Source organism: Danio rerio, chromosome 12 (genome assembly GCF_052040795.2).
Source record: "Danio rerio strain M-AB ecotype USA chromosome 12, GRCz13ab, whole genome shotgun sequence".
NCBI classification, from domain to species: Eukaryota; Metazoa; Chordata; class Actinopteri; order Cypriniformes; family Danionidae; genus Danio; species Danio rerio.
This window is the reverse complement of record NC_141032.1, coordinates 24,726,513-24,739,122: the sequence shown is the minus strand read 5'-3', so window position 1 is coordinate 24,739,122 and position 12,610 is coordinate 24,726,513. Positions and strand designations below refer to the sequence as shown.

The 12,610-nt window shown below is 38.3% G+C and overlaps 1 protein-coding gene and 1 long non-coding RNA gene across 3 annotated transcripts in view; one reads left to right on the top strand and one right to left on the bottom strand.

The window, feature by feature from the left end:
• neurl4 (neuralized E3 ubiquitin protein ligase 4) overlaps positions 1-12,610 on the top strand; it is a 59,812-nt gene that overhangs the window by 25,277 nt on the left and 21,925 nt on the right. For both annotated transcript variants that reach the window (XM_087276227.1, XM_087276226.1), the window contains exons 8-13: positions 2,705-2,978; positions 3,059-3,240; positions 3,376-3,461; positions 8,428-8,590; positions 10,062-10,272; positions 10,377-10,453. In XM_087276227.1, the coding sequence (XP_087132353.1) occupies positions 2,705-2,978; positions 3,059-3,240; positions 3,376-3,461; positions 8,428-8,590; positions 10,062-10,272; positions 10,377-10,453 (993 nt within the window). The remainder of the gene's footprint in view (positions 1-2,704; positions 2,979-3,058; positions 3,241-3,375; positions 3,462-8,427; positions 8,591-10,061; positions 10,273-10,376; positions 10,454-12,610) is intronic.
• On the bottom strand, positions 3,088-11,764 carry LOC147841387 (uncharacterized). Its single transcript, XR_015504144.1, has 2 exons — positions 7,288-11,764; positions 3,088-4,839 (listed from the first exon to the last, which is right to left on the bottom strand). It is a non-coding gene; the product is annotated as an uncharacterized LOC147841387 (long non-coding RNA).

Genomic DNA, 12,610 nt, shown 5'->3' with positions numbered 1-12,610 from the left:
CCATAATATTTCAATATGGATTTATGGGTAAAAAAAAATGTATCCATTTAAAGCAGTCAAAAATTTATGGTGTGTGGCTTTTTGGATTTTGCGATTTGATATGCACAAGATGAGGCTCGAAGTACTTTTTGTTGGATGCTGGCTGTAACTCTGATAATTTTTTGTTGAAAAAGATACTCTTCTTTTTTTAGAAGAGAATATGATCAACCTTTGATCAAGCCCCATCACATCGCAGTAAATTCCACTGCTAGTGTATAGTCATAAGAAACTAAATAGCTTTTTGATCGACTACTACAAGCTGGGACAACGTTAGATAAATATGTCAATGCAATTAACATTATTGCTGAATAGATCTAGTATTTACACATTTGCTTTAGGAAGGAATGATGGGGTAGTTACATTACTATTACTATTTTCCATAACATCTATGCCCTTCCATAACATTAGGTGACGTTAAAACTAACAGATAGCACTATAGCTATTTATTGATTAGCAATCTGTCAACGTTGGGATGTAAAAAATATGGGACAACATATAGCTTCAAATGATAGAATACATAGCAAACATTAGAAACTATTGACAATAAAATAAAAGGTTTAGCCTAATAAAATCAATGACCTATCCAGAAATTAAATAAAGCTATAAAATCTATTTCACTTTTAATTGTATTGAAAATTAGTAGTGTTTAAAATAAAACACGCAGGACGGAGCAAAAAAAATTTAAAAATTAAAAAAACACCAAAAAAGCAAAAAGCACTTTTCCGACGGTCCCTTACTGAGAGCTCCGCTCAACGCAAGTTCTGCTGGCTAAACGCAGATTGCGAGGGCTCAAACGGAGCAGTGCTTGTAATGTCGAGCGGAAAAAAAAAGAAAAAGACAGCTGTGAAACTTAACTAGCTTTGTCTTTTTGTAGGAAACACACTTTGGGCTCTATTTTGACGGTCCATGCGCAGAGCGCAAAACGCAGGGCTCAAATGCTTTCTGGGCGTGTCAGAACGCATTTTTGCTAACTTAATGACGGAACAATCAGCTTTGCGCCATGGCGCATGGTCTAAAGGGGTTGAGTTTATTTTTTTAATGAGTTATAGGTGTGTTTTGAGAGTAAACCAATTAGAGTCTCATCTCCCATTACCTTTAAGAGCTAGCTGCATCGTGCCATAAGCGCATTGCTATTAACATGACGTAAAGTAAGTTCACTTTCGCTTTTGCTCTCGTGGATAGGGAAACCTTACCGCACAGACATCAGTTAGCCTATAAATAATTAATTTCGTTTGTTAAGCGCAAAGATTTGTTTCAAAACTATTTCTAAATTCAGTTCTAATTTCCAGCAAATGAATAAATGATTAATAATAATAAAGTGTGGTCAAAATACTGAGTTATTTCCAAATACACCTGCTATGCCCCATATGGTCTAAAACCTGACAGGTGGACAAATCTAAGCTTGTTTTTAATAAAACAAATATAAATATGGATATAATAAATAATACTGCTAATAATAATAACAATATATAAAAGCAAATTGAATGAACTGAAAAAGCCTCCCGAGATGAAGAAAGTATAAAGGCAGTGGTTTATATTTATATCCTATATATCCTTATTATATATATTTTTAAGATATTATATCTTTTTCATATGTAAAGATATTTGCGTATTGCTCTACATCTTGTGTGTAGTGTGTAAGCCAGGCGCACTCTGCGCCAGACAATAGACCGACTTTGTTCTGGTCTAATGAACAGACTATTTACAGTTTTTCAAAATAGCAACGCGCCAAAACACGATTGCTTTTTTAGACCAGAACGCATATGGGCGCACATTTGAGTGCAAATGCATTTGCTATTTAAACAGTGTGGCGCAACACCTCAAAATGACCCTTGCGCCAAGCTTAAAGTAGTAAAAGACTATTGCGCCGTGCCACATTGCGCCGGGTGTATGATAGGGCCCTTTATTTTTAGGGTAAGATGTTTTTGAGTTATTGCCGTCAATCGTACTGGTTTTGATTCACCGCAATGTGAATATAGCTGCAGCTATGTGACGTTGCGCGACCCACAGTTTGAAAACCCCTGGCCTAGAGGGAACATTGAAAACAGGTCAAGCTGGGTTTTGTCAACATGTACATCATATTTTCTAAATATATGACCAAACAGCTGTAAATAAATAATGAAAGATGGCCCAGAAATGAGCCTTAGGAAAAGCCAGTAGCAGACAAATTAGATTGAATTTGTTAGTGCAATCAGAAGGATGCGATCTAAATCAAGATTGGATATAGGTTTATATGTATGTTTCTTTATTTTCTTGTTGATTTGTGGCCATAAATACACAAACATAGGTTGTACATTTTTTAATTTTTTAAGATTGATTGAGACAACATAATTGTGAAGTTGGTTTGATAGGATAGGGGTAGGATTAAATCAGCATAAGACATTCTGTTTCTTCCACCTTCTTTTTGGACATGTGTTGATAATTATTGTTCTGTTTTGTTTTGTATTGTTGTTTTTGTTTTGTTTATTCTTGATCTTGATATTAGTTCAGGTAATTTTCAAAATAAAAGCCCCAGATGAAAACTCATGTCTCAAATGACAGAACAGTTTTTTGCATTTTTTTTACACGTTGGAAATGAGGTCACAACAAACAAGAGCGACACATTACACGTTAAGAGATTCAAACACAAATTTTTCTAAACTACATTTCTGCATTGATTTTATAGGGGTTGCAGCCAACCAGACACCTGGCGTAGTGTATGGAGTGGTGGATCTCTATGGCATGGCGGTTAAAGTCACCATTGTGCACAACCATAACCACAGTGATCGGTTGCGCCGCAATAACGCCATCATGAGGGCACTGTCACCTGACGTGGGTCGACCCCGGCCTGCACTCTCATTAACCCCTGAGCCTGATATCCCAGACCGCTTGCTCTTCCATCCAAATTGTGGGCAGAAGGCTGCAATCATCAGCGATGGACGGACTGCTTTACGACCTCAGTGAGTTAACTGAATCCCAAAATTGCTCTGTTTAATTGACGTGAAGGGGCAGTTCAATAAAATGTTGTTCTCTGGTGCAGTGCGACGGATGACTTCAACCATGGTGTTGTGCTTAGCAATCGTCCATTGCACTCCAATGAGGTTTTCCAGGTGCGCATTGACAAAATGGTGGACAAATGGGCTGGCTCCATAGAGATTGGTGTGACGACTCATAACCCTGCCTATCTTCAGTTACCATCAACTATGACCAACCTGCGCTCGGGTAAGATGCCTAAACAGTTACGCAAAAGGTCACAAATGAAAGAACAGCTGACTGATTAGTGTCTGTGATTTCAAGGCCACGTCAAATGTAAAATGTATGAGTATTAGCTAATCTTTTGCTTTGCTATCTCCACAGGAACCTGGATGATGACTGGAAATGGGGTCATGCACAATGGAACTACAATTCTGGATGAATATGGGCACAATTTGGACCGTCTAAAAGTGAGTTTAAAGCCCAGCTCAAACTTTTTGCTTTTTTTTTTTCAGATATTTTGAGAAAAATAACATTTAAAAACTTGTGTCAGTGTGAATCTGTATTTTCTTAATGAAATTGTGTAACTAAAAGGAGTATCTTCAGACAGCTGTTTATACATATGCTACATATTACATTATTACATGATAACAGGGTGTCCGCAGGTTCTTAAAAAGTATTAAAACATCATAAATCGATTTAGAGTTCAAGACCCTTAAAAAGATACAAATTTCTTAAATGCTTTTTTACTTGGTATTAAATTTTGTATAATTTTTTTTGTTGTACAATGTATAGTTGTATGCTAAAGTTTGCCTGAATTTAATCTCCAAAAATTGCGGTGCTATGTAGTTTATAGACCTTTTTTCATGGAACACAAGATTACTCATTATGCTTTGCATGTATGCGTAAGGAGGATGCTCTGAACTTTCAGTTGGCAGCTTGATGACACATTTGGATAGCTTTGAAACATTGGTTTTAATCTATTTTACTTGCTTTTAACATCTTTGAACTAATACTGCTGTTGATCAGGGCCACTTTCTAGACTGATCGTTTAAAAAAAATTGGTGTAATGGAAATTGAAACAGCTGCTGTGAGTCATTTTACCCCCACTCAGATGGCATCTTGTGCCATTTAAACAGACCATCATCATCATCTGTAAAGTGAACGTTTTTCCTTTTTTATGTGTAACCAACCCAAACAAATGTAATTTACCTAAATGTTTGACACACGTACGTACTGTCCCACTAACATGTTGAAATTTATTTTCACTAAATAAAAATAAAGCCCCATTTTGAAATTACAGAAAAACACATACCAGGTAAATACTAGATGGTCACACTTTACAATAAGGTTCATTAGTTAATGTTAATGAATGCATTTACTAACATGAACAAACAATGAACAATACATTTACTACTGTATTTGTTCATGTTAGGTAACGTTAGTTAATGAAAATACAGTAGTTCATTGTTAGTTGATGTTAACTCACGGTGCATTAACTAATGTTAACAAGCATGGACTTGGATGTAAATAATGCATTAGTAAATGCAAACTAAATAAATGAAACATAAACTGCTCCTGATTAGAATCAACATGCAAATCAGCCAGCATAATATCAGTAACATACTTTTATTAGTCAAGAACACTTACACTGTATTTCAACATCTTATCTGATGGCAGACACTGGATTAGGAGACCGTTTTTCTCTCATGATTGAACCGTATCTGACACAAGCATAACAGCTTTATAACGAGAATAACCAGCTGAAAAAAGCATCCTATTGGAAAACACTGGTTGCAATGGTGCCCTCCATGCATCATAGACTGTCTATAGACCCTTTTCACAAGACTGTTGTCACATCTGTCAGTGACCACCTGAGGGCGCTGTAGTTCAGTGGACACTGAGTGAAACTACAGCGCCCATAAAGACTACATTTCCATACATTCTTTCGTGCACACACCCGGTCTGTCATTTACATTGATTACAACCACAGCTGTCTCCATTCTCCGTGATTACCAGGACTATATATTCAGTCATTCAACCACAGTTTGTCATCGCGTCGTTTGTCTTTCTTGTAACCAGTAAGTCTGTATTTCCTAGTTGTTGTTCCTGATCCTGCCTCGTATCTTGCTTTAGTCTAGTTCATGTTTATCTGTCTTAGTTTCTTGTTTTGTTGTTTATTTGTTACTTTGCACTTTGATATTTTTGGATTTTGTTCACTGTTTTTGCACTTTAATATATTAAAATCTGCACTTGAATCCGCTTTCTTTTGTTCCCGTTTTGTTGCTGTTTTGATCACGCCTAACGTGACAGAACGACGCGATCAACATGGATTCAGCTGATAATATTTTAGTGCGAATAAAGCAGGGTAACCGCTCCGTTGAACGTTTTGTTAAGGAGTTTTTGGATCTGGCCCCAAGCAGTACTTTTAGCGATTTACTGCTAATGATGTTTTTTCGGGGAGGACTTTTAGAACCCGTCCGCTCCCAGATGCCAACATATGAGGAGGAGTGGAGCCTTTATCTTTTTATGGAACATGCACTGTTGATTTCTGGCTCCCCTCTCTCAATCACCCTGGTGGAGCAGAACCCTCAGGAGGGAGGCCTGAGGGGTAATCAAAATCTGTTCTCGAGGCCGGCGGATCTATCTGCGGGAGGGAGGGAAAGAGCTGTTTTGAAGTTGCGGACTTATCCGCATCGGGCTGTGCGGAGACCACCCTTCTCTGAGCCTCTGGAGAGGCTCCTGGAACTCTGTGAAACCCCAGTGTCTGCTCCAGTCCCTCAGCGCCCGCCAGTGTCGGTTCCAGTCCCAGAGCATGCTTCTCTTCCAGTTTACAACGCTCCTCCTAGTACTCAGATGATCAGACGGAGGACGCGCAGGAAGAGGACTGCGCATACCCCAGAGCGCCCGCCAGTGTCGGCTCCAGCCCCCGAGCGCCCGCCAGTGTCGGCTCCAGCCCCCGAGCGCCCGCCAGTGTCGGCTCCAGCCCCCGAGCGCCCGCCAGTGTCGGCTCCAGCCCCCGAGCGCCCGCCAGTGTCGGCTCCAGCCCCCGAGCGCCCGCCAGTGTCGGCTCCAGCCCCAGAGCGCAGTACAGTGCCGGTTCCAGTCCGGCTCCTGGCTTTACCGGCGCCACCCAGGCTCCTCGCCCTGCCGGCGCCACCCAGGCTCCACGCCCTGCCAGCCCCAGCCCGGCTCCTGGCTTTACCATCACCATCCAGAAGTCTTGCCCTGCCGGCACCTCCCAGACGTCTTGCCCTGCCACCCCCAGCCCAGCTCCTTGCCCTGCCGGCTTCAGTCCGGCTCTTTGCTCTACCGACCTCGCTCGGGCTCTTTGCTCTGGCGGCTCCAGTCCAACCGGCTCCTGTCCCGCCGGCTCCAGCCCAGCTGCCTCCTGTCCCGCCGGCTCCAGCCCAGCTGCCTCCAGTCCCGCCGGCACCAGCCCAGCTGCCTCCAGTCCCGCCGGCACCAGCCCAGCTGCCTCCAGTCCCGCCGGCACCAGCCCAGCTGCCTCCAGTCCCGCCGGCACCAGCCCAGCTGCCTCCAGTCCCGCCGGCTCCAGTCCAGTTGCCTCTCCAGCTGGCTCTCCTGGACTCCCCTGCCTTGTGTTTTCTGCAGGATCCTCCGTGGGTCATCCCTCCTGCCCCTCCCTGGTGGCCCTTACCATTGTTTGGGACGGATTCCCCAGCTGCACCCTGGCTTCCTGCCAGGTGCCTGACCCACAGACTCACCCTGATCTGGTCCTCCCATCCCTCCCTTTGTTCCTGCTCCGCTCTGCCCCCCCCTCTGGGAACTTGTCTGGGAGCGTCTGGAAGCCGCTCTTTAGAGGGGGGGTAATGTCACATCTGTCAGTGACCACCTGAGGGCGCTGTAGTTCAGTGGACACTGAGTGAAACTACAGCGCCCATAAAGACTACATTTCCATACATTCTTTCGTGCACACACCCGGTCTGTCATTTACATTGATTACAACCACAGCTGTCTCCATTCTCCGTGATTACCAGGACTATATATTCAGTCATTCAACCACAGTTTGTCATCGCGTCGTTTGTCTTTCTTGTAACCAGTAAGTCTGTATTTCCTAGTTGTTGTTCCTGATCCTGCCTCGTATCTTGCTTTAGTCTAGTTCATGTTTATCTGTCTTAGTTTCTTGTTTTGTTGTTTATTTGTTACTTTGCACTTTGATATTTTTGGATTTTGTTCACTGTTTTTGCACTTTAATATATTAAAATCTGCACTTGAATCCGCTTTCTTTTGTTCCCGTTTTGTTGCTGTTTTGATCACGCCTAACGTGACAACTGTTATGGCACTGGTCATCATAATCTTAAATCCTTGAAAGTTTTTAATATTTTGATATAAATAAAAAAAAAAAACATATGAATGTATTAAATCATCTTTGTGTCAAATTACAAAAAACAAATTACCGCTTAATGCAGCATCTATGGGACTGAGAGTGAATTTTTATGTTATTCTCTACTCTGACTGCCGTCATCAGTTTTACACAATTTCTTTCCTTTTTTCTAAAAGTCTGTATAACACCATCAAGGAGTTTATCTTTTATTATTTTAGCAAATAGGATTGTAAAAAAATTTTTTTTTGTATTCTCTCATTTACTGTGCTCTTGAGTTTACCCAACTTTGACGCCTTCCGCCTCTGAGAAAACTGGAAATGTGAAAAGAATGTATAAAGTCTTGCTAGATTTAATATCACGCTGCTTTTTTACTGCAGTAACCAAGTTGACTTGGTTATTTCTCCAAGTGTTAATTCTCCAATTCTATTGGTGCCTCCTGCTGGATTCAAATTTTTATTCAAGATTATACAACAAAAGTACTGCAAGTTAAAAAGTCACCAATGTTACCAGTTGAAACCTGAAGTGGTTATGAGGTCTTAAAAAGTATGGGAATAGTCTTAAAAGAGGTGCTAAGAGTTGAATTTCAGTCTTTGGTTCCTTTATATACACTGTAGTTGTATTATTAATAATAGTAACAATAATAATAATAACAACAATAATAAAGTTTATTCGTATAGGCACTCTTCACAATACAAATGGTCACCTTTCAAAGACAACACAGATTTCATCCTAAACAACACCTGAGGTACAGGCTTAAAAGTATGCAGCATCATAAAGAGACCTTTAAATAGACATGTTTTTTAGATAAAGATAGATATTTTTGTCTTTTAGAGAGTTTTCTAGGATATATATTGACTATATTGAGTATAATTTCACAAGATATAGTGAATAGCTCTATTTGGAAATAATTCAAAATTTTAAATACATTGGGATGATTTTGTTAGGGAGTGGACCTGCTTAACCAATCAAGTGTAAGCATTGATAAATACAGTAGAGCAAAGACACAAATAAAGACGTTCTAGACTTTGCGCATCATCTTAATTTGGCTATTGAAGGGTTTTACATATATTTCATGTGAATGTCTGCAGGCTGGAGATACGGTGGGAGTTGTCCGAAAGGAAGATGGGAGTTTGCATTTCTTTGTGAATGGAGTGCCTCAAGGTCCTGCTGCCTGGAATGTTCCGCCCAACGTGTATGCAGTAGTGGATCTGTATGGACAGGCTGCTCAGGCCACCATCATGGATGATATGGGTGAGAGCAATAAAGATGGCATAGAAATTAATGGATGGTAGACACCTTGAAATAAGGCTGAATGGTATTAGAAACAAACTCCAATATTAATATGAAAGTGTTTAAAAAGTAAAAGCACATTATCTTCTGTGTTATTCAGCAAAGACAAACAATAAAACATTATATAGTATGACCACCACAATATTAATGTGTTGTGTGTCAAAGTTGTTGAATATATTTTCCTAAAAATAGATATTTGACACACGGCCACACAAATTAAAAACAATCATAGTTTTAGTTTTAGCAGTTTTAAAGGGAGTCCTGCCATCATTTACCCTTCTCTTTAAAACCTATTTGAGCTTCATTCCCCTGTTTAACACAAAAGAAGATATTTTGAAAAATGCTGCTAGCTGGCACCCATTCATTTCTATTGCCAATTGTTGTCCTTCTATGGAAATCACTGGGGGCCAGAAGCCAGCATTCTTCACAGTATCTTCTTTTGTGTTTAACAGAAGAATGAAACTCATAAATGTTTAAAACCTCATGAGATGATTTTTTTTTTTTGACAGTTTCTACAACGATGTCTTATATGTCAATATAATTACATCAGCAACAATTCATTTCTGCAACAGTTTGTTGGTGCAAAAATGAAAGAATACTCAATAGCTACACATATTTACCAGATGTCGTAAACTTATCATATACAAAGCAGAAGTGAAAAGTGAAATTTAAAGGTGATTTCAACGTCTCCTTGATGCAAGCAATAAGGATTGCACAATATTTTTTTTCATCATCAATATCGCAATGTTGATCATAGTCACATTGTGAGTATAGTACGCAATGTTAGTCTGGATAAAAATTAAACATTTTGCAAGTTTTTTTTTAAGGCCTGTGTGATGGTTATAAATGGGAAATCGTTAATTTGATTAAATTGTTTATACAATGAAGACTTTATATTTGATTATTACATTTCTGTACATCTACATACAGTTCGACTTTTTGGGTGAACAATAAAACGATGTTTATTTAATTTTTATTTTTTTCTTGATTGAATTTATTCACTCTTGCAGATTGTTTATTATATTTCATGCATTACACATCTCAGTCAATCTAAAATTATTAATTCTTTCCAAATATTTATTCAACTCATCTAGTGAAATTGCATTCATATCGCAATATATATCGCAGAATAAGAAACATCCCAATGTTAGATGTGTCCAATATTGTGCAGCCCTACAAGCAATATGGAACTTCTTAATATCTCGGTGTAATGTATAATAATCCCAATAATATCTAAAAGTACAGAAATCTGTAACCTGTTTTTTTTTTCCTCTGAAAACTGCTTTAAGTTTCATAGCATCTCGTGACCACAATGTACTCGGAGCCTTTTAGTTTGTGATACCATTGCAAATACTTTAAATTGTTCACCCTACACTGAAATTGCTAAGTGTCTACAGACCTTTAATAATAAAAAAATCTCTCTATTTTTCAGCTGATCTCCCTCCTTTGCCTGACGACAGCTCAGAGGGTCCCACTGCCATGTCTCCTGGTAGCCCGTGTTCAATTTCAGGAGCCACAGCTGCAAATGACCTGCGCTTTCATCAGCTGCATGGCACTAACGCAGTCATCACCAACGGTGGCCGAACAGCACTTAGGCAGAACTGCCGCAGCGAGTTTAATGATGCCATCGTCATTTCAAACAGGTTACTTTTGATTTAGCATGAAACCTTAAGGACTGTTAGATCCTGCTGCTTGATCTTAATAGATAAGGCATTAATATTTTATGCTTGTGTGTCTGTTTTAATAGGTGCCTTCGAGAAGGAGAGCTCTTTGAAATTGTGATTCAGAAAATGGTGGATCGCTGGTCGGGGTCTATAGAAGCAGGTCAGTTATTATGAAAGGACATGATTCAGTGAAGAAATAACACAGATTCACTAAAGAAATGCAGTTAGTTGGCAAAAGAAATAACCAGTGATTCCACATAACTTGTTTACTTATAATTGAACCATTTATTCACTTAATACAGTGCTTCCCACTGGTTTGAAATATACTTCCGGTGATATCCGGATTGAAACACACCATTTATCCACATTACATAATTAGTTACCTATATACACTATTCAGGAGCCACGTGCACAATTAAATATGCAAAAAGTATGCAAAAGATGTAAAAAGCAAACTTGAATGCCAAAGCATTTTAGATATATATATATAAATAGCCTATGTAATATATTACCATCATCAAATTAATAAAATAATTAGCAAATGAGAAATAAATGACAGAAAAGGGAATAAAACAGACAATATCGCCAAAATATCAATTACAAGATAAAAATTACTTAAATAAGGCAAATGTGTTGATTAACCATTACTAATGGTGTAGGCTACATATATTTTGCAGCCAGTTTAGACCAGTCATTTTCATCCTCTCGAAGTATATAGTAAAGTTTTTACTCGTCGTTTCTGAACGATTCATTTAATCGGGGATCACCAAACTTGTTCCTGGAGGTCCGGTGTCCTGCATATTTTAGCTCCAACCCTAATCAAACACACCTGAACAAGCTAATCAAGTTGTGCACAGTGTCAGCTGTGAAGCAAGTGGAAAGTAGTCTTTAATAAAAGAGTAATTCAAAAACGCATATGAGCTTTAGAAAGTGAAAGCGAAAGCAAAAGTTAAATCACTGACAATTTAGGAGATTTACAAACTTGGGCAAGATGAATTTTTCAAGTCAGAAAAAGGCGTGTCTCTGTGGGTCTGCAAAGCACGTGAGACTGTCTGTGTGAGTGCTGACAAGTTTTACACAGAATGAAACGGGTAAACAAGAGAAGATTTTTCACTACTTAATCGATTGTGGATGTTTGGTTATATGGGGTCAATGCAAAAAAGTGTAAAAGATATTAATAGTAGTTAAAAAACAAAGTGTCACTTTTATTATACTTGGACGGCCGTTAATATACCTGGGAGCCCTACCCAAGTATAGTCTATGTGTGGGAAGCATTGTCATGCCCCTGATTTACTAAAGAAATATGACTGGTATGTCAACGACAATAGCTTAGTGGTTAAGTGTGCCAACATATAGCACCATGGTGCTCAAATCAACCCGAGTTTGTTACCTGGCTGAAGGTCCTTTGTCTGTCCTTTCTCTCTCTCTGCTTCTAATGCTCTCCTGTCTGAAACCTCCACTATCTTATCACAATAAAAAAGGTCCCCTAAAGACCCCTAAAAATATTTAGAAAAAAATAAATACCACAGATTTACTAAAGAAAGACCAATATAATTCATAAATAAATATTGCTTGTTTCCTGAAGAAATAATAATAATATATTGTCCATATTGTACTCACTGTTTCATTAACTTTTCTTAGTTACTAAATATCCATCTTATCCAAGGATATATTAAAACCATTAAAGAAATACAAGTGTTTAAGTGCCAGTGTTTTATTAAAGAAACACCACTGAATCAATAAAAAGAAATTTGCTAAAGTAATACCGTGGATTCATTATGAAATACTTCAGATTCTCTTCGAAATGCCACTGATTTGTAAAAGTTGAAAATAATAAAGAAATACCAATTGCTACAGAAACACCAATGACTGACTTCAGTAATATCTCTGATTAATTAAGGAAATATCACTAATTTAGTACAGCAGTTCCTCTAATGTATAAAGAAACAAATTCATTTTTTGTAGCACTGATTCACTAACAAAATACAAAAATCTCAACAAAAATCTTTTAAAGAAAAACCACTAGTTCAGATTTACTGAATGGGAATCAGCATCATCTCAGATCAATAGAAATTCCTCAGATTCTCTTAAGAAATACAACAGATTCATCAATAGTCTTTGATTCATTACAGTAGTTTGGTTCATAAAAGTAGTTTTTTTTTTTTTTAAATCTGCTTATAAAAAAACCTATTTAGACTGAAATGTTTATTTTTTCTCGTAGAAGAATCAAAAACATTGATAAAGCTAAAATAATTAGTTTTTTTTTTCAATAACTGTGTATCAATACTTATATGATAATAGTAGAAATAAATGGAAC